General features: G+C 44.1%; 1 protein-coding gene across 1 annotated transcript in view; it reads right to left on the bottom strand.

The window, feature by feature from the left end:
• LOC118931297 (collagen alpha-5(VI) chain-like) overlaps positions 1 to 21,151 on the bottom strand; it is a 53,018-nt gene that overhangs the window by 22,966 nt on the left and 8,901 nt on the right. The window contains 18 exon segments of the mRNA XM_057495419.1: positions 131 to 258; positions 1,572 to 1,596; positions 2,423 to 2,491; positions 5,243 to 5,457; positions 5,924 to 6,356; positions 6,922 to 7,015; positions 9,295 to 9,317; positions 9,320 to 9,536; positions 12,824 to 12,877; positions 14,373 to 14,465; positions 15,036 to 15,178; positions 16,825 to 16,878; positions 16,881 to 16,907; positions 17,017 to 17,292; positions 17,295 to 17,354; positions 18,966 to 19,043; positions 19,046 to 19,256; positions 19,258 to 19,523. Coding sequence (XP_057351402.1) covers positions 131 to 258; positions 1,572 to 1,596; positions 2,423 to 2,491; positions 5,243 to 5,457; positions 5,924 to 6,356; positions 6,922 to 7,015; positions 9,295 to 9,317; positions 9,320 to 9,536; positions 12,824 to 12,877; positions 14,373 to 14,465; positions 15,036 to 15,178; positions 16,825 to 16,878; positions 16,881 to 16,907; positions 17,017 to 17,292; positions 17,295 to 17,354; positions 18,966 to 19,043; positions 19,046 to 19,256; positions 19,258 to 19,523 — 2,466 coding nt within the window.

The raw sequence follows: 21,151 nt of genomic DNA, 5'->3' as shown, positions 1-21,151 counted from the left end.
GAGGACCCAGTTATCTTTAAATGTCCATTGTAACTTTTCATTTCCTTACCAGAAGTAAGACTTGCAATTTCTTCAGAAACCTTATCCTTTTCATATTTACTCGTTAACTCCTGTAGCATCAGCTTTTAGCTCGGAATGTAGACCAAATGGTCGCCTCCACTGTCCTCCAGCACAAGAGATGAGTCTCTCCTGGCACGTAATTCCTGGTCAATGAAGCTGTTCTCTCCGGAAGAAATCTCATGCAGCTCAGAAGCAAACCTAGAAAATAAAAAAGAAACTTTAAGTGAACCTGGATAACTTTAGGGAATGCAGATAAAATATCCCAAGAATTTCAAATAGTTGTTAATTATCTCTTGGTAGCAAAAACCTGAATTCATTACAATCATAAAATTCATTAAGATTTGTTATACTTATTAAAAAGTTATAAACTGATAAATAAAATAATCCCATTTATCTTTCCTTTTCCCCTATCTGCTTATAGCCTATGAATTACTACTGGGGAATAAACCAAGCCTGATTTGCCACAGAGTTTTAGGTAAATGACCAAAAATACAGGTTTTTGGAACAGCCAAATGACCTGTCTCAGATTGAGATCAATCACCACAGAAATATAGAAAACAGTCTTTAATCTGTCAAGTACTGTTCTGAGAAGAATAAGATTATATGAAGCATATCTTGACACGATGCCTCTTAAAATGGTGTCTACATTTATATTCTTAGGAGTCTGAGTTCTCTATGATAATTTGAGAAAAAAATAACTAAGAAGACATTTTGTTTATTTAAATGATGATAGAAAACATATTCAGTGTAAGTTTATTTTTCTCTTATTTCATGCAACTCCATGCAAATGTTTAATTTATATCCGTGTTTGCCTTGGAATCTGCTGCAGAGTGGCAGCGAGTGCCTCTTCACCTGCTGAGTTAATAAGGAAAGGAAAGGAAGTGAGATGTGACACAGGAATGATGCATTCACGTCAGATGGAAGCCAATGCAGAGTGACCGCTTTGCAGTGGTGCCGGGAGAGAGAAGTGTGAGGGGGGCCAAGCCGGCCTGCAGCAGAGAAAGCGAGCCGAGAGCAGGCACACCCTGAGCTCACATCATACAGTACATATTTACCACGACGTGCCATACTTTTGTAGTTTCAGGAATTCTTTTTTAGCAAAGCAGAATCACCCATTACATTAAATCAGTGTTTTAAGCTTGTGTCTTATTGAGTTTGCTTGGATCTGATGCACACATTTTGGTCTGATAGTTATGTAAGGATTATACACAGGGTATTTGCAGCTAGATTTATGTTTGTACATGTTTAAATCACATTACACTACTTTGTCCGCCGCTCTGTAAGAATTGTTTTTCTTTTAAATGAACTTATAACTTAGTCAGTATTAGGTGACACTACTTCCCTTGGTATCAGTGCCACACTGTCCTCCACAAGGAGTGGGCTTGCTGGACCTTCCTTGCTGAACTACCAAGTAAATGACATCTACATTAGGGGAATATGTGCACTTGCATACATACAGAGGAACCCTTCATCTTGCCGGTTTGCTTCTGGATATACATAAGACACCTCACCTGTTCTGAGAAGCTCTTTGCTTAACTGCAATCTGAAGAGGACAGCTTAATTATGGGCCTAAATCCGGGCTTTCCCAGGCTGCAGTCAGGGATCTGAGCTCAGGAAGTACAGAGGGAAGCTGAGTGCCACCGATAGGCCACTCTCCTTCTGTCTGAGGCTCGAGATGCATTCCGATTGATTGATTTATGTTTTTGCTTAGGGTACGGTTTTGAGAAAATGTATTTACAGATGTAAGTAAACTGTGGGGTCTTTTATGTTACATTTTGTGGGTAAAACAACGAATCACATGCAGCCACAGACGTGAGACCAGACATGGGGACGAACTCGAACGAGTGCCTCAGCAGAGGCAGAAGGTGCTGAGAAACAGGAGCTGTGGGCTTTGACTGAGAGTGAAGGTGGGCTCCAGGGAGGACACGGCTTCAAGCAGGGCCTCGAGCGGTGGGTAGGTTCAGGGTCCCTGGCAGTGCGACCAGAGGCCAGGGCAAAACGACAGTTCTCAGGAGGCAGAAAGAGTCCAGGGCAGGGGAGAGGTGGGAAGTGAGGCTGAGGCGATGTAAGGCTAAACTATGGGTTCTATTCTGAGGTCAATTTCAGTGGGAGAGTTTCGGAAGAAACCATGTATTTAAAAGCAAATTGTAATAAGGTTCATGAGGCTGTTATAAAAGCATCAATCCAGAAAGCGTGCTTGACATGTGACTTGGCTACATAAAATGGAACACATGAGAAGTCTTTACTTCGAGACCGGATCGATTTCCTTAGTCTAGTGACCTGCCATCAGCAGGTTAGATGCCCATCATTCAGTTAACAGACACCTGTAAACATGAGAGCCGCCTAACTGGCAGGAGATTACGTGCTTCTTCTGCCCTAACGAGACCACAGGCTTTCTCAAGCACTGGCGGTGGATACTGATTGAATTCTCCTATTGAGAGAGCAAAGAGACAGTTAGATTTTTTTTAATTCATTTTATTATCATTAATCTACAATTACATGAAGAACATTATGGTTACTACACTCCCTCCTTCACCAAGTCCCCCCCAACAAACCCCATTACAGTCATACAGTTAGATTTTTAAAGTAGAAACTGTGTTTACTAGGGAAAGAGCATCCCAATGGAATCTACCTGAAGTAATAAATGTCACTGAAATATCAGCAAAATTTGGCTGGGGTGAAAACAGAAAATAGTAGCAACTAGCAATAGCATTCAAAACTGATTTTAGAGTGTTTTGCACCAAAGAAATGGAAGTCCTCAAATCGTTCATTTAAGGGTTGATCATGATGTAGAGATACATGATTTCCATTTGCTCAGAGGAATATAATCAAAGATCTATTCTGATAGTATCAAGCTTTTTCACTCAGACTTACACTAATGGATCAAACATAGAAAAGGCAATATTTCATGACATAATGCTACCTCTATGCTTCTGCAGCAATTAACACTGATTTCTAGGAGGAGAACCACAGAAAAGATTTTAGCTTACTGACCTAAATATGTCCCTTTGCTCTCTTCCCATCGTCATTCTATAAGATATGGGATATTGAGAAGTATGTTATTTTTTCCCCTCACTGAGGAGAATAAATAGTTTCTAGCTAAAGGAGGTCTTTGGCCATTGAATGATTAAAGACTCTGAAAATATCTCAGAGAACGCCTGTGGTTTCATGACAATCCTATCGGACAGGTGCTGTCGCCATGCACTCACCACATCTGTGCACACGGGGAGCAAACAGCCAGCTCCAAACCTTACACAACTGGGCTCGGCAGCTTAGGAAACATTCCTGAGACTATTAGGAGAGGAGTCTCTTGTCTTTTTAGTCTCTATTACATTTATTTTATACAAACCAAGTGGTTATGGGCAGGCAGAGAATTGGATGTGTTTAGTAACATTGCTTAGGTGGAAATGAAAAGTAACCTAGTTCTAATAACTAACTGCAAAGCCAAACTTAACAGCCCAGCAAGACCGGCTCTGAGTTATTTTATAGAGTCTTTTAAAAAGTGTTGCATCATCATCAGTCTTGATGGTGTAAAGAACAATATTGCATGGAAAAAGATGGATATCAATGACTCTGAATCAAGAAATAGCTCACAAGAGCCAAATTTTGAATAGGAAGTTTTAGGAATGTCTTAACCAGTTTGATTTACATACATTCCCTTTTTATACATGCAGAAAGTGATATAGGGTAATCTGCCTAAAATAACTCTTTTAATTACTGTAAAATGAAAAGTACTCTAATAGGAAAACTGGTATTGACATTTAATTGGAAACATATTTTCTTTCTTTTCACATGATATAAGAGAACCACAGAAAAGATTTTAGCTTACTGACCTAAATATGTCCCTTTGCTCTCTTCCCATCACTATTCTATAAGATGTGGGCATGTCCAGTTAGAGAAGTAACATGGCACCAGAGGGTGATGACAGGGTTCTGCAATCGGACATGAGCCGCAGGAGAAAGGGGGCACTCTCTGCAGTGCAGAGTGAGCTCTGGGGGTATTTCCCCTGTGCTGGTGTTGGGCATTTGAATACCAGGGCTGCTCTGGAGTTCTAGGATGGTCTGATTGGTTCCAGTAGAACCTGAGTCTAGTCCTGTCAGATTCCCAGAAAGAATGAGTTCAGCTCCAATTCTCCAGGATCCTCTGGGCCAGGTTTCTCAATCTCAATGCTGTTGACATTTTGGGTGGGCTCATTCTTTGCTGTGGGGACATCTATGAACTGTAGATTCTTTAGCAGCATCCCTGGCCTCTACCCACTAGATACGTGTGTGTCCTTTCTGTCAGTCGTGCCCATCAAAAATATATTCAGACATTTCCATATATCCTCTGGGAGACAAAATCATCCCCAGCTGAAAATCACTACAGTGTTTCTCAAACCACTTGTGGCAGAGGATAAAGGTGTTTTCATTTCTAATTCTTCACAGATTAATACTTCTGGTTTGTACCTTGTTCAATAAGACCAAGACCACTGTTCATGCACTCGGGTGCCGTGGCAATGTCAAATCGCTTTAAAAGTTTCTAGGTGCTTATTCCCAATTCCTGCGTTTCTCCTCTCACAGGTCAGTGTGCGGATAGCACCTATGCAGTGGGTGGTGCTTTGCAGGCACAGGTCCAGAGCCTTGCTTCACATAGTGTTATTCTGGGCCAGAAGCATGGACATCACTGGGGACCACGTTAGAAATGCAGAATCTCAGGCTCTGCCCTAGACATACTGAATCAGAACCTGCGTTTCAACAAGATTCCTGCGTGACTTGGGCGCTCAGACTCTTAGGAGCAGTGCAGGGCGATGCCGCCATCTTTATACCCTCACATAGGCCTCTGGGATGTGCTAACGTTGGAAACAAACCAGACATAGCAGGAAAAACTTTTGTTTAAATGTGCATCCTGGAGACCACCTAAGAGCTGCTAAAGGTAAGCTGAGCGAGTGTAGCTCAGGAAGCCTTCAGTCACTCTGTGCTTTCTAGCTCAGATTTGGGCTAAGAGACAGTCTATCATGAGAAAGGTCTCAACTCATTATGACCAATGTATAAAAAGGGCATAACCAGGAGATGTCCTATCCCTGTCCTCATCTCCCCATCTAATTCATATTTGGGTTAGCTGTAGATACAAAGATATGTTGAGTTATCAATTCTATTAACAAACACTACTTCATTAAAACAAAGAGGGAAAACAAAATAATGACTTACGTCTGAGTACACAAATGGCTTTAAGAATTTTACAATATAATCCAGATCTGGTTTATGAATTCTCCCAAGCTGTATCAGGTGGTGATCAAGTGGGTGGCTGGCTAATGCCTCCATGTCATCCTTATGTTCAGAACCCAGAGAAATCACAAATATGACGTAGCCTTGTCACTTGGCCTTCAGAGCCGTCTTCTTTAAGAATTCCTTTCTCTCAGACAAATACCAAATGATTTCACTCATCTGTGGAGTATAAGAACGAAGGAAAAACTGAAGGAACAAAACAGCAGTAGAATCACAGAACCCAAGAATGGACTAACAGTTACCAAAGGGAAAGAGACTGGGGAGAATGGGAGGGTAGGGAGGGAGAAGGGCAGGGAAGAAGAAAGGGGGTATTATGATTAGCATGCATAATGGGGGGGAGAGGAATGGGGAGGGCTGTGCAACACAGAGAAGACAAGTGGTGATTCTACAACATCTTACTATGCTGATGGACAGTGACTGTAATGGGGTTTGTGGGGGGACTTGGGGTAGGGGAGAGCCTAGTAAACATAATGTCCTTCATGTAATTGTAGATTAATGATAATAAAATAATTAAAAAAATTAAAATTATCAGAAGGAAGCCAATAAACACATGAAAAGTTCTTAAACCTAAAAAAAAAAAAAAGAATTCCTTTCTCTCATGATTTTCTCCAGCTGAGACCACAAAGATGACTTTGTGTTTCCTCAGGTTGGGTGTTTGGGAGAAGAGATTCTCTGTGGTCCACAGTAGGGCACAGCCAGTGGTGACTTCTTCTAGCTGCTGGAGGGAAGTCTGGATGTGGCTCTTCATTAGGACTTGGCTGTCGTAAGTTGTAAACTCAAACTCTGCTTTTGCTGCACCCTTCTTTCTATCCCGAGGAGAATAGCTCTGTAAGACAATCCTGTCACCATGGTCTGAGATTAATGGCTCTGAAGCAATGTGGAAGTTGTCAAGCATTGAGCTAACCAAGGTTTTCATAGCCTTAAACGCATCACTTCCTATATTCTGAGAATTTTCGAAGAGGAAGGCTACATCCATGTATGAATTTTCAGGTAAAAAGATCTCTTTGATGTGAGCATTTGGGAAACATTTATCTGAAAACACACAGAGAGACACATCATTGGCTCAGTGTCTGCACAGCAACACACTGTTGTTTGAGATCTTTAAGTGATTCGGTGACTGATTACCAAGAGTTAATAATCTGATCAACACCTCTTCAATCTCACGTTATTTAAAATTAATAAAGGATTTGCAATGTTGCAATGTTTCTATGGCCATTAGCAAATAAGTTGGGAGGGTCTTTGCTGAAAGCAGACTATATGTATATTGCAGCATTTATATCTGAAGTCTGCATGTCCTGTCCAAACTCATTTGGAAAATACTTTCACTATTTTAATACAAGCTACCAAATTGTCCCCAATAAAAGCCACAGCAACTAGGATAATCTTCTAAACCACATCTCATACTCTATGAAAACTCCAAATGTTACAGAGATTGAAACCCTGGTATACAGTATTGGAAGACCATATATTTAAGTTGGGAAACTTAAAATAGAATCTACAATCAAAAAATAGAAATATCTGATAAAGCCAGATTTAATAACTCACCCAGAAGGCATTTAAGTGTTTCAGCCTAATAAACTTTTCTCTTTGTTCTTACCATAGCAAAGTGTACAGAGCTGAAGTCTTTCTAATGGTTCATATTCACCATTTGGAGAAACTGGGATCACCCAAAGTGTTCCACTGTTGTCAAACTACATTGAAAAAAAAGTACATACTTATTTGCCCATTTTCTTTAGTCATTATCAGGAAGCCATTGTGCACACACCCACTCTAAGGGTTGGTTTCCAACACACCTAACCAGTCCCCATCACCTTGTATTATAGCCCTTTGCTCTATTCAGTACATCTTCTCACACAGACATGCACACACACATACACAGACACATACACATTCACACACATATACACACTCACACACATACAAACACACACTCCCCCTTCTGCAGTAAACATAACCAAAAGAAGTATATGGAACAGGTATATTTTATAATGAGAAAACTATTTTATGTTAGATGACAAAAATATTTTTAAAAACTATTTTATAATGAGAAAACTGCCACAAGATAACCACCAGAGTCATCCACTGGGGCAAGTAATGAAATCTCACTATTTCCAGGCCTGCAGTTCTACACTGAATTTTTACATGCTTCTGATTATGTAACAGCTAATTATAGACCATACATCAGGTTCTGAAGTTGGATCCTGCAGAAATTTTACATTCACAAGTTCTCTGTGGCCTCTTTAAGTTGTGAACCCAGTTATTTCCACCCCAATCACACTTCCTACGAAGAGCATATTTCAGATGTCAAGCAGACTTCCCCAATCACAAATCCTAATTAAAAGTCTATTTCAAAAGGCAGAAGACACTAAGACTATGCAAAATTCCTGGTAATACTCTGCTTGATTTTGTATGTTTATTGATTCCTTTTTTGCTTTAATATTCACTGAAATGAACAATATATAGCATTCATTCATTCACGCAGTGAGTCACTAACTACTTATTGGGCATTTAGTCTCTGAGGCACCAGTGCAAGGCAGATACTTTTTTTCAGGGCAAGGCGGCCATCATTCCCAGGTGGCGAGGAAGATACCTGCCCACCACAAACATGCTCGTGCTTTCTCTCCTTCTCCCATGAGAAATTAGAGGGTTAGAAAAGCTTCTGTTTTTCTGTAATGCCGAGTGAGAATTTGAAAAAACTTATTATCATTGCAGCTTTATGATGATTAGAAAATGTTTACTACATTCCTACTCGCCACTTTTCATGAAAGTGGGTGCTTTGGGTATTTTTGTGTATTTGACCTTGTTGGTCTCCCATGTACAGACTAAATGCTGCCTTGGCAAATCAAGGGATTTCATCCATAGGAGTAAAGCATGTGCTCCTCATTTATTCATTCATTCATTCAGCAAATGCTTGGTGAATGCTTACTATGTTATGGGTACTGTTCTAGGTGGTAGGGATAGTGGTGGACAAAACAAGTAAAATCCATGCCTTACATTCTAGTAGGGGAACATACACCTAACAAGTCATTTATTTACTATTTACATATATTGGGAGGTCATTATTTTTAAAGGAAACCTTTATGACTTGCTCCAGCCCTTTTTGTCAGGACCTATTGTGACTTTCCCTGTGGCTTCCATTTTTCAAAACTTTCCTGGGTGTGTTATGAGCACATTAATTCTCTTCATGTCACTGTGGGCTTCTTCTCCTTTTCACAGTGGAGATATGTGTGTCTGTGTAAAAACAGGCCTTTGTAACCTCTTGGACCCCATGATGGCTTCACCTGGCTCTAGGAACATGTACTGCATGGATAACCGGAATATATCTAAACGTGGCAGGGGGGTAAATGGAGAGGTTCTGCCTTTCTGTGGGGAGGGCGAGGGCAGCGCAGATCCCACGCAAATCTGTGCATCCAAACGGGATAGAACCTCTCCTGGAAAACAGTCACCACATCAAATTTTGTACCCAACATTAGGGGTTCAAGGTCCCCCACTGAAGATCCACTGAACCTGCTGTTCAATGATATAGCAAGCAGGCGACATGTGTGAGAAGCGCCGGATCTGCAGAGGCTGGAAGGGGAAGCACCACAGTTACGACCCTTTGCAGCACACAGACCTGAGTGTGGATCTTGATTCAGCGCTGTAGTAGCTTTACAAACCTGGAGAAGTCCCTCAGCTCTCAGGGCCTCAGTGTCTCCTTTTTAAATGGACATGGCGATTGTACTCACCTGGGAAGGCTGTGCGGACGCGTGGGGGTCTGTGCGGACTCCAGGGACAGGCTCAGCCACCAGCAGGAGCCGAGTGATCATGGTGCGTTCACCACTGGTGACCGCTGCTGCTGGACATGGGGTTTCACGGGCCCTGGCAGCTGCAAAGGGGGCCTGGAGGCCACAAGTCCTCCCCACGCCCACCTATCCCACCCTGTAAGGACCACTATCTTGGAAATAAGGAAGTTGTCAAGGGAACTTCTTACCCCAAAAGACTCATCAAGAAAAACCTCTCATTAAAAGCAAAGACTGCTAGGCTGATGCCCAGGGTGCTCAGCTCCACGGCGGCTGTGATGAGTGACGTCCTGCGAGTCGTTTGCCCATTGCTGGAAAACATGGCGACTCTCCTCACGCTGGCTCCTGCATGCGTCTGCCTGAAGACATTCCGGGCCACAGACCTCATCGCTTCACCCATGTCTCGGGCTTCCCTAGGGGGTCGGTAGATGTGTTAGGTCCATCTGTTCTAGTGTGTCGTTCAGTGCCTCTGTGTCCTTACTTATCTTCTGTCTGGTTGATCTGTCCTTCAGAGTGAGTGGAGTGCTGAAGTCTCCTAGAACGAATGCATTGCATTCTGTGTCCCCTTTTAATTCTGTTAGTATTTGTTTCACATATGCTGGTGATCCTGTGTTGGGAGCATAGATATTTATAATAGTTATATCCTCTTGTTGGACTGCCCCCTTTATCATTATATAATGTCCTTCTTTGTCTCTTGTGACTTTCTTTGTTTTGAAGTCTATTTTGTCTGATACAAGTACTGCAACTCCTGCTTTTTTCTCTCTGTTAGTTGCATGAAATATCTTTTTCCATCCCTTCACTTTTAGTCTGTGTATGTCTTTGGGTTTAAAGTGAGTCTCTTATAGGCAGCATATAGATGGGTCTTGTTTTTTAATCCATTCAGTGACTCTATGTCTTTTGATTGGTGCATTCAGTCCATTTACATTTAGGGTGATTATCGATAGGTATATACTTACTGCCATTGCAGGTTTTAGATTCATGGTTACCAAAGGTTCAAGGGTAACTTCCTCACTATCTAAGAGTCTAACTTAACTCACTTAATATGCTATTGCAAACACAATCAAAAGGTTCTTTTCTTTTTCTCCTCCTTTTTCTTCCTCCTCCATTCTTTATATATTAGGTATCATATTCTGTACTATCCCTTGATTGACTTTGGGAATAGTTAATTTAATTTTGCATTTGCTTAGTAATTAGCTGTTCTACTTTCTTTATTGTGGCTTTATTACCTCTGGTGGCAGCTATTAAGCCTTAGGAACACTTCCATCTATAGCAGTCCCTCCAAAATACACTGTGGAGATGGTTTGTGGGAGGTGAATTCTCTCAGCTTTTGCTTATCTGGAAATTGTTGAATCCTTCCTTCAAATTTAAATGATAACCTTGCTGGATAAAGTAATCTTGGTTCCAGCCCCTTCTGCTTCATGGCATTAAATACATCATGCCACTCCCTTATGGCCTGTAAGGTTTTTGCTGAGAAGTGTGATCATAGCCTGATGGGCTTTCCTTTGTATGTGATTTTTATTTCTCTCTCTGGCTGCTTTTAATAGTCTGTCCTTATCCTTGATCTTTGCCACTTTAATTACTATATGTCTTGGTGTTGTCTTCCTTGGGTCTCTTGTGTTGGGAGATCTGTGGGTCTCCATGGCCTGAGAGACTATCTCCTTCCCCAGATTGGGGAAGTTTTCAGCAATTACCTCCTCAAAGACACTTTCTATCCCTTTCTCTCTCTTCTTCTTCTTCTGGTATCCTGATAATGTGAATATTGTTCCGTTTGGATTGGTCACACAGTTCTCTCAATACTCTTTCATTTTTAGAGATCCTTTTTTCTCTCTGTGCCTCAGCTTCTTTGTATTCCTCTTCTCTACTTTCTATTTCATTTATCATCTCCTCCACCGTATCCAACCTGCTTTTAGTACCGCCCATTGTGCTCTTCAATGATTGGATCTCCGACCGGAATTCATTCCTGAGTTCTTGGATATCTTTCCATACCTCCATTAGCATGCTGATGATTTTTATTTTGAACTCCCTTTCAGGAAGAGTCATAAGGTCCATCTTATGTAAATCTTTCTCTGGAGTTATATTAATTTTACTCTGGACCAGTTGCCTTTGGCGTTTCATATTTGTATATGGCACCTTCTAGTGCCCAGAAGCTCCACTCTCTGGAGCTGCTCAGCCCCTGAAGCAATGTCGGGGGTCACAGGGGAGTGGTATTGGTGCCTGCAGGGAAGAAAGAGCTGTTTCCTGCTTCCCGGCTGCTATGCCTGTCTCCACTGCCTGAACCAGTGGGCCGAGCACACAGGTATAAGCTTTTGTCCCAGAGCAGCCGGATATGGATCCTGCTTTCCACAGTGGCTGGAATCTCAGTCTGTCCGGGAATTCTGCCTGTATTAGCTTTCCAACCCCATAATCACACGAGTATCATGAAAGCACCATGAAATATAGGTTTGTGCTCCCAGAGCAGATCTCTGGAGTTAGGTATTCAGCAGTCCCAGGCCTCCACTCTGTCCCTGCTCAGTTTCTCTTCCTCCTGCAAGTGACCTGAGGTGGGGGAAGGGCTTGGGTCCCACCAGGCCACAGCTTTAGTACGTTACCCTGTTCTGTGAGGTCTGCTCTTTTCTCCAGGTGTATGCAGTCTGGCGCCATCCTCTTTCCTGTTGCTCTCTCAGGATTAGTTGTATTAATTATATTTTCAAATCGTATGCAGTTTTAGGAGGAAGCCTCTGTCTCACCTCTCATGCCGCCATCTTTCTGCTTTGTTTTCTTTATTGTGAGGATTATTCCTAGTAAATTGGGCCAGGCTCACAGCCCCAGGTTGCTGAGTGGTACTGAAATGCGGTGGCTTCCCAATGACTGGATCCTCAGTTGGCCGTGGGCTCCCCACAAGGCAGCAGCATGATACCAGTCTCCACACTTAGAGCCCTCCATGTGGGCTGTGGGCCCCAAGAGCCCTCTGCAAGTGCGTGCTGACATACAGCACTTCCTCCAGTGGTTTCCTGTGTAAGGATTTCTAAGTGTTAATGGATCAGGAGATTTAGGGTCAAGAAGTTGACTATCTTGTTAAGGCTTCGTGTCTATGGCAGCGCTTGGCTGGCTGACTCCAGAGCATGTACTTGAAATCACAACCTGCTGCTCGGATTAAGAGCTGGCTTGGTTTGAAGGGGAGAGAGATGCAGGCTGGATGCTTCCTGAAACTGTGTCACATCAAATGGAGCACACAAGTGGTTTCAGTTCCTCCACATCTATCTAGTCTCATAATTTGATTGATGAACCAAGTGAGAGTTTGGATTCTAGGGTCAAAGACTGAGACTGAACACTTCTCCAGAGTGTGGCACCATGAAGCTACGCCTGTGGTGCTTTGCCCACCTCCCTTTCCACGCACTAGGCACTGGGCTTCAGGTGCAGAGAAAAGCCCTCGCAGACAAAGCTGCCTTGCCCTGCATGGGGGTAGACAGGAGCCTGCCCAGCACCCTGCCACTGATGAACACGTGCCAGCACCACGGACACAAGCCTGTGCCCTCCTGCCCCAAAGGAGGTTACACTCAGGATGCAGACAAGGAAGAGGGAAAAGATAAGTAACACATTTTCCCCCAAAACTACCAAAACGCCATATGAACAAAATCCCACCTACCCCTTCTATTGGAAAATAAAGTTGAAAGAGAAATTTCAAAGAAATCCATGAAAAAGAAAATCACTGTTTGTGGGCTGAGGGCCACAAAAACTTACAGGGTCTCCATCGTCTCCCCTGTATCCTCTGCTGCCTTTCAGACCCAGAAAACCCTGAGAAGAAAGAGAGAAAAAAAAATGTTCGCTGTCTCCCTGCAAGTGAGACTTGTGAAATCATCAGGCTCTGGAGGCAAGTCCCCCCTTGAATGCGGTATCATTTCGTGGGGGTGGCTGTGAGTGTGGGGAGAGTCTGACAGCCCTGGAGCCTGCATCTGTCCGCACTCGGCTTGGAAGCCGCTGCAGAGCCGCCCACCCTGGGACCCAGCCTGTAGCTCAGGGAGTCGGGGCCAGTCCTGAGGATCTGTGTGTGGAGCACAGCTGTGGCCCCAACAGCCCTTGCGGCAGGCAGTTCAGTAACATTACCAAAGACACTGTAATTTCCTCTGCTTTTTTGAGAGCTCAAGGAAGAATGAGCATGTCTCCCAAAAATGAGGTACATATATTCAAATTGTGATTAGCTCGCCTCCTGCTGCAATGTGTTTGCGCGGCCTCACGGCCTGTGGCCCAGATTCAGCCTGAGGTGTGTTCCTTCACCCCCTAGTGCAGGTCCTGGCTTCCTGCCCAGGATGCCCAGGGGCTGTGCTCTGGAAATAGAACTCCAATGTCGACTTGGGCAAAGTAATGAGAGGGAAAGCCGTGCTGATCAAAGTATCACAACCCAGTAAAGCAGCCGAGGTAAATCATGTATCCTTCCACAAGGGTGGGCAGCACAGAACTCATGACCAGATACTGCATTTGATCTCTTAACAACAAAAAGAGTGGACTACTTTTAATTTTGATATCTAAAACATATTGGAAAAGCGCATTCAATTACATAAAATACAAAGGCATAGACCAATTATATGTAAGATGAACATACAGGAAGCCACCACCCAGCCCAAGAAACAGGACATCACAGGTACCCAGGTCCTGCACCTTCCCAAACACAGCCCGCACCTCGCCTCCACTCCAATCCCAATCTTTATAATACTGTCTTGACTTTTTTTCATACTTAACTACATAATTATACATCCCTGAACACAATAAGTTAGTTTTGCCTGCCTTCAAACTTTTTGTAAGTGGAATCATATGTATTGTCCTGTGTTTTTGCTTTTGGAGGCCATTCCTGTCCTTGTGAAGTTTATGCCTGTTGTATGCAGCTGTGGTTCATTCATTTTCATCACCACCGAGTGAAGGTACTGTCACACTTTATCCAAGGTCTTGTTTAAGGGCTATTCATCTGCAGGGCTGTGTTCTCTTAGCAGTTCAATTTCACCCCATTGCTGATGGAGCACAACTCTCGCCACTACTTCTAACACCTCTGTCACCTTTGAAACTGTCTGCAGTTGGTACAAAAGTATAAACTACAAAAGCAGGGAACAGCATCCCCAAGGAGGCTGACACAAAGGAGCTGCTCTGCACCGTGTCCGGACCTGGCTCCCACCCCACCGAAGTCCCCTGGACCTGCCAAGGCAATGCCATCTGCATCCAGCAGAAGCTGCAAACTCACCCACTCAGTCTATCCCACCCCTGCCAAATCAAGGCCCACCCAGTAAAATCACTTCACAACCTTCAAGGCTAGTGGTCCTCGGGTCCTGTGAGGTCCTGGAATCTCTGAACACTTGCAGAAGGTACAGCAGCAAGTCCTCTCTGCAATGTTTCCCTGGAAGAAGCAAACCTGAGTGAGCTGCAATCACAGGAACTTTGATATACAAGGATTATATTCACACTGATCCTAACCCACCACCCACACATCTGTCCTCTCTCTGTGGGCGATGGGCTGCAGAGTAAGAGGTGCTTTTTGACTTAATACTGAGGAAGGCCACCAAGCTGGCACCCGCGTTAGCCACAGGACCTTGCCGTGGCAATGCCCTCTGTCTGCAGAAAGGTGCCCCCCACACAAGCAACCATGGGCCAAGTTTGCAGAAAACTGTTGGCTCCTAGGATGGCTGCCTGTTTTCTGGGTTTCTGTGGCTTAAACGATTGGGGCTTTTCTATTTGATTAGGGGTTGGTTAGTTTTTTGCTTCTCTATGCGTTCATTTGCTGAGATGACAAAGGAGGACAGGACACACAGAAAAGCACAATGTCCTGGTCTTCCACACTCCGCGCACTAAACACCACACACCTAGTCTAGTGGGAGACAAACTAGGCAGTCTGTGGAAGAGCTCATCATGATTCCAACTTTGTTCTCATGACATTTTGAATAACTGGGTTTTTTGTTTAACAACTAACCAGATACTGTGCTAGCATTCTGCCCAGTTCTCTCATTCCAATGGTCAAGTGAGTCCTGTAATCAAATCCTTTTTTGAGTTCAAAACTGGAAAAATCCTCTTGAGCAGTTGTGTTCAGGGAGACCACCAGCAGAGCATCAAGCCCTAGGAAGTGAAAATTACAGATATAAAACCAAAGGGATTGTACATGAAAAAGAAGAAAAGCCCATCATATTTCTACTCAATGAATGTTATTCAAAGAATCAGAAAGGGGAAAAAGAAAAGAAGCAGCAGTGCTCTTGACACATGAAGAACCTGAGGACAGGCTGGCCCGCACTTTCAGCACGTGCACGGGGCTCTGGTCCCTGACTTGGCATGAAATCTCCAAGAAACAGTGAGCAGCTATTTAGGTATCTTACAGAACAACACTAGCAGAATGCTGTGTTTAAATTTTTTTTAAGAAAGAGCATTCTTCATCCTCAGAGTTTTTCTGAATTTTTCTGAATGTAAATTAATGATAGCTTTTAAGTCCTCTCCATTGCCAACCCCCTGGGAGCCCAGGCCCTGGGAGCCTGCAGAAAGCCCAGGATGACTCTGGTTGTACTAGAGGACATGAGAGTCACAGGACAGACACACTCTTTCCCTGCAGAGGTCTGGCCTCTCAGGAGAGGTGGGCAAGAACCAGACAGTTGCTAAGAGAAGCAGTAAGTGCTCTCAAAGGCCAAGTTAGGGTGCGATGAAGGCCCAAAGGGTAAGCTCTAGCTCAGTCTGGAAGATCGTGAAAGGTTCCTGCAAACCGCGATGTCTAAGCTGATCCTAAAGGGATGAAGAGAAGTTCGTCCAAGGAAAGAAGCACAGCCGGGGGTGTGGAGAGAAGATGTGGGAGGAGCTGGGAGTGGGGCGGGCTCTAGGCAGAAGGAGAGTGTGTCTGAGGACCTGCAGGAAGAGGCAGGGATGGGGAGGTGCCTAGTGCCAGGGAGGTAACGCTAGAGAGGGCTGCAGGGCCTGAGGGCATCTGATAGGAGAAGAACACCGAGAAGGGAAGGTGTCACAGCCAGCAATAAGGCAGGAGGTTCTGTGGCCTCCGGGGAGGCTGCCCGTGGAGCCAGTGAGGGCCTGCACCTGGGAGCTCTCAGACAAGGCACCCATTGGACCAGTAGTGGGCCTCTCCACTGCACAGCACTCTCAACTCCTGCGTTTAGCTTCCAGCTTGGCCTGAAACTATGACACGGGCGGGGTGGTAGAGTGAGAAAGGCTTTTCAGAATCCATGCTGCCATCATTCACATGGTCAACCAGAAACAGCAGGAAGTGTCCCAGGTTAGGTTCACTGAAAGCGGACCTGAGAGGACCTGGGTGCGTGCAGCTGCGTGACAGAGTGGGGAGGAGGGAAGGGCAGGGCCGCTGTAAGCAAGGACATGTCTCAGTGAGGTCTTCGCTTGGCATGATTCATGGAGGACGCTAGAGTGTAAATGGCATCAGAGTCGACCCATGTGAGGTGAGGGTCCTGAGCTTTCATACCCCTACCTCACTGACTGCCCCCCAGCACCCTCAGGTGGGGCATGGTATAACCCCACCCCAGCCCCAGCACCAGGTAACAGTTCAGGTCAATCAAGTGCACAGGTCTGTAGAAGGTCAGATGCAAGCACATGGTCATTGCATCTGCAGCCTTGGAGGTGGGTATGTGGCGTTGGCCAGAGCGCCAACTGCATCTGCGACGAGCAGCCCAACAGACCTCAGATCCAGAGCATGGGAACAGGTACATCTGTGCATCCCATTCCATGCCTCCTAATTTAAATTTTCAACTCAGTACCTGCTTCCCTGAGCCTGTCCGATTGATTTTCTAGCATTGGGATGCTTTCACCCCCAAACCATCTGAAAAGATGAGCAGCACCTAGGGAAAGAGGAAATCAGAGAAAGGGGTGATGTGAAAATGAAATGATGGGGAGGAAGAGACAAATGCAAGAACGGGGAGGTAGAAGATGAAAATGTGACCAGGTTTCCTGTCCTCGGGATGCAGATTTATCCTCAAACGTGTCCCACAGAGACTGCAAGAACTCTGCATTCAGATGACTCGGCCCATTGAAGGTGACTTGCAGCAGGTGGTCAAATATCCTTCTCTGGTAGATTTCGAACCTGGCAGGGAATTCTTGGTCATTGCTCACCTTAAAGGCCATGCTCACCTGCACCTCTGCGCCTGCCCCACAGTTCCCTCCCCTGATGGAGATGAGGTCCTCTAAGATACCTGGGAGGTATGATTCCAGCTGAGGGTGGCTGTCAACAAATGCTGCCTGAGCCCATGAGTGGAAAGGTCGAACCTGACCACTATGTCCACAAAGCAATGAGGAAACCAAGGGAAACAAGGCCAGATTAATGAGCAGACAGGAGCAAGGAGGGGCGGATCAGGTAAGAAAATGGAGGGGGCTCATGGAAGGCCAAAAGTGCCCAAGAAGGAAGATACTGGCTGTTCAATCAGCATATGATACAGGTGCTTCCTCTGTCCCCTTTACATTTTTCAAGTTCTAGTAACTGAAGCTCCAGTGTGGTCCAGTCTTGAGCTCAGCAGCTGGCTCGCTGTGTGTGTGTGTGTGTGTGTGTGTGTGTGTGTGCATGTGTATTTTATTCTTCAGTGCTTCATATAATCATAACATTTAAATATTTGAATTGCCCTGAGAGGTGATTCAATGCAGAGGCCATGAACTCACATGGCTGGAAAGGCCCAGTGGGTGGAGTAGATGCATGGAGAGTGAAGAGAGGGAAGAGGCTGATTGGGGAGCAGGGCCACCTGTTCACTGTTCAGCTGCAGCCTAGAGAAGCCAGGTGGGAAAGGGCACCCAACATTGTTAGATCACCAGATTTTTCAAAGAGAAACCTGAAACCTACATTTGTAATGTAAAATCTGCCGTTTGTAAAAGCTGTCATTGATTTAACAGTTGTCAACACCAACAATTGAACACAGTTAAGCTGCAAGCTGCCATTTGCTTACCCTTGCCTCTCTCCACTTGCTCATTTTTCACACAAGAAGACAGTGAATCATGGAGGCTGCGGCTGAAGTGGTATCAGAACCCTGGCTTTCTGCCTCCAGGCCCAGGGCTTTTCCACCACTATAGTTTGCCTCCAGAGAAGCACCCTAAGCGGGACGTAAAAGGTCTGGAAAGAAGTGGCTCCAAGCATAACAACACTAGAAATAGAGGCACTCTGAGGGATTTCTGTGTGAGTCCCACAAGATGCTATTATTCACGCTCCTTCCAGCCACGCTGTCCTCCCAGCTCCCAGACTGAATGCACAGAACCTGAGTCCCACATGGCTACTCTTGGCTGGAGCTCAGCAGCAATATCCACATAGGATGGGTCACTTCTCCCCTTCCCTTCCTTCCCCCCAACCTCACCTGACTCATTAATCACCCAGCTGGACTCTGCAGCCACGTGTTCATGACCTCTGGAAATTAAGCAGTCCCTAAGGACAATTCAAATCATTACTATGCTATGATTATTAAGAAATGAATGCCATTATTAAAAGAAGAAAACATATGCACACACCCTATATCTCTTACAAGATAGCAGAGTTCAAATAGTAAAACCTCCAGTCAGCACACATTTACTTTACCTATGTCTACTGGATGCAAAGCATTCTCTGGCACTTCCGGAATAGGAAGGGGAGGAAATGGGAGCCTGAGCTCCCGTGCTAAGGGACACATAAACACTGGACAGCAGTAAGGGGGCAGGGCTGACCATGGGGCACACCCCAGGGCCCCCCTCAGCCTCTGTACCCTTTTTCTTGTCTCTGAGGGAAGCTGACTGATCCCAGACTTCCTGGAAACAGAGAAAAAGTCTATTCTCACTGCACACTATTCTAAAAATATGTTCAGTTAGAGCTAGTCCATAAGGCACCTTGGGAAATGGGGAAATGGGAAAGTTGCAATTAAATAAAAATAAAGAACAAGAAAACACTTACTGGTTTTCCCACAGCTCTGGTAGATTTCACAGACCATTCTGTTTTTCATATCCACATTCTTCAATTTATTGAAGTCTTGAAAGTGATTATTTTTTCAGGATTGACTGTTATTGGCAGAAGCTGTTCCTTATGAATATCTCCTATGCCCAAAACCAGGACACAAATTCCATGTTTTTTCAGGATTTCTGCTGCATCTGTCACATTATAGGAGGGATCCGTGGATGTGATAACAACCAAAGTTTGAGGGACTCCAGAGTTCATTCTCCCTCCAGCAGATGATTCAAACATGACAGCTCACTTGTTTCAGGTCAAGGTCGATTCGTGGAAATTCATTGCTTTTGATGACAGTTTGAATTGAAGTCTTCTATTGGGTTGTAATCAGTGTATTTTCCAACTGAATAATTTCTTGGTAGTGGCCCCCAAATGGGGCCGTCCCAATTTTAATTTTTTGAGACTGAATGTCAAAATTATCAATTAAGTCTGACAAGAAAGTTGTCATAGTAACAAACTCAGAGCCATCAAAAAAGAAAATCACATCAGCTTCTTGAAGGTTACAGCCTATAATTAGAAAAAATAAATCAATTCTTTTCCTTATCAATCATTCCAAATTTTTCCTTTACTCAAACAGTTAAATTGCTTCACTAAATCTCCACATTAACAGCAAATCGAGGTAAGTTAACAGAAGAATCACAGATTGACCCTGAAAGAGAAGGAAAAATAGCAAGGAGAAAGATAATAGACTTGGTTTCAAATATTAATTATTTTCATGGTTCATTTGAAAAGACACTGAAAGCTGCTCAGAAAAACACCCAAGTTTGAATACACTGAATATATTCATTGAAAGATAATGACAAAGGCAAGAAATTCCTTCAGCACACCGAGATCAGAAGGAGTTAGGCAGATAAAGGAGGTGAGCCGGTGATTGGAAGAAACCAGTCTCTCCTTTACCCGGTGATTGCCCTAAAGCGGGCCTTAGCTAAGCCTTTCCCAGTATCACCTAGTTCAGCACAGGTCAGGATAGGGGCTGGGTAAGACATTTGTGTGACCAGTAGATTTTGAATCCTGCCTCTGCTGCTTCCTGGCTGTGTGGCCTCGGGCAGTGTACTCGCTCTCTGCTTCAGATAGCAGTGGAGAAAACTGATATAAGTCAAGTGAAGAGAGAGAGAATTAAGTGCACTTAGAAATGGTTCTTGAATGCTCCACATCGCTAGTCATCAGAGAAATGCAAATTAAAACCACAATGAGCTATCACCTCACACCAGTAAGGATCGCTACCATCCAAAAGAAAAACAACAAATGTTGGCGAGGTTGTGGAGAAAGGGGAACCCTCCTACACTGATGGTGGGAATGTAAATTAGTTCAACCATTGTGGAAAGCAGTATGGAGGTTCCTCAAAAAGCTCAAAATAGAAATACCATTTGACCCAGGAATTCCACTTCTAGGAATTTACCCTAAGAATGCAGCAGCCCAATTTGAAAAAGACAGATGCACCCCTATGTTTATTGCCACATTATTCACAATAGCCAAGATATGGAAACAATCTAGGTGTCCATCAGTACATGAATGGATAAAGAAGAGGTGGCACATAATACACAATGGAGTATTATTCAGCCATAAGCAGAAAACAAATGTTATCATTTGCAACAACATGGGTGGAGCTAGAGGGTATTAAGCTCAGTGAAATAAGCCAGGCAGAGAAAGACAAGTACTAAATGATTTCACTCATCTGTGGAGTATAAGAACAAAGAAAAACGGAAGGAACAAAACAGCAGCAGAATCACAGAACGCAAGAATGGACTAACAGTTACCAAAGGGAAAGGGACTGGGGAGGATGGGTGGGAAGGGAGGGATAAGGGCGGAGAAAAAGAAAGGGGGCCTTACGATTAGCATCTGTAATGTGGGGGGGGGGCCACGGGGAGGGCTGTGCAACACAGAGAAGACAAGTAGTGATTCTATAGCATCTTGCTATGCTGATGGACAGTGACTAATGGGGCATGTGGGGGGGACTTGGTGAAGGGGGGAGTCTAGTAAACATAATGTTCCTCATGTAATTGTAGATTAATGATAAAATTTAAAAAATTGTATCTCAAAAAAAATACATACCATGTTCAATAAGATCCCATAGTTAAGACTATAAATGAATTAAATATCACAACATGGAAAAAAAAATGGAAGGCCTGTGACAA

This window comes from Manis pentadactyla, chromosome X (assembly GCF_030020395.1).
Source record: "Manis pentadactyla isolate mManPen7 chromosome X, mManPen7.hap1, whole genome shotgun sequence".
NCBI lineage: Eukaryota > Metazoa > Chordata > Mammalia > Pholidota > Manidae > Manis > Manis pentadactyla.
This window is presented reverse-complemented; position numbering and strand designations above follow the sequence as displayed.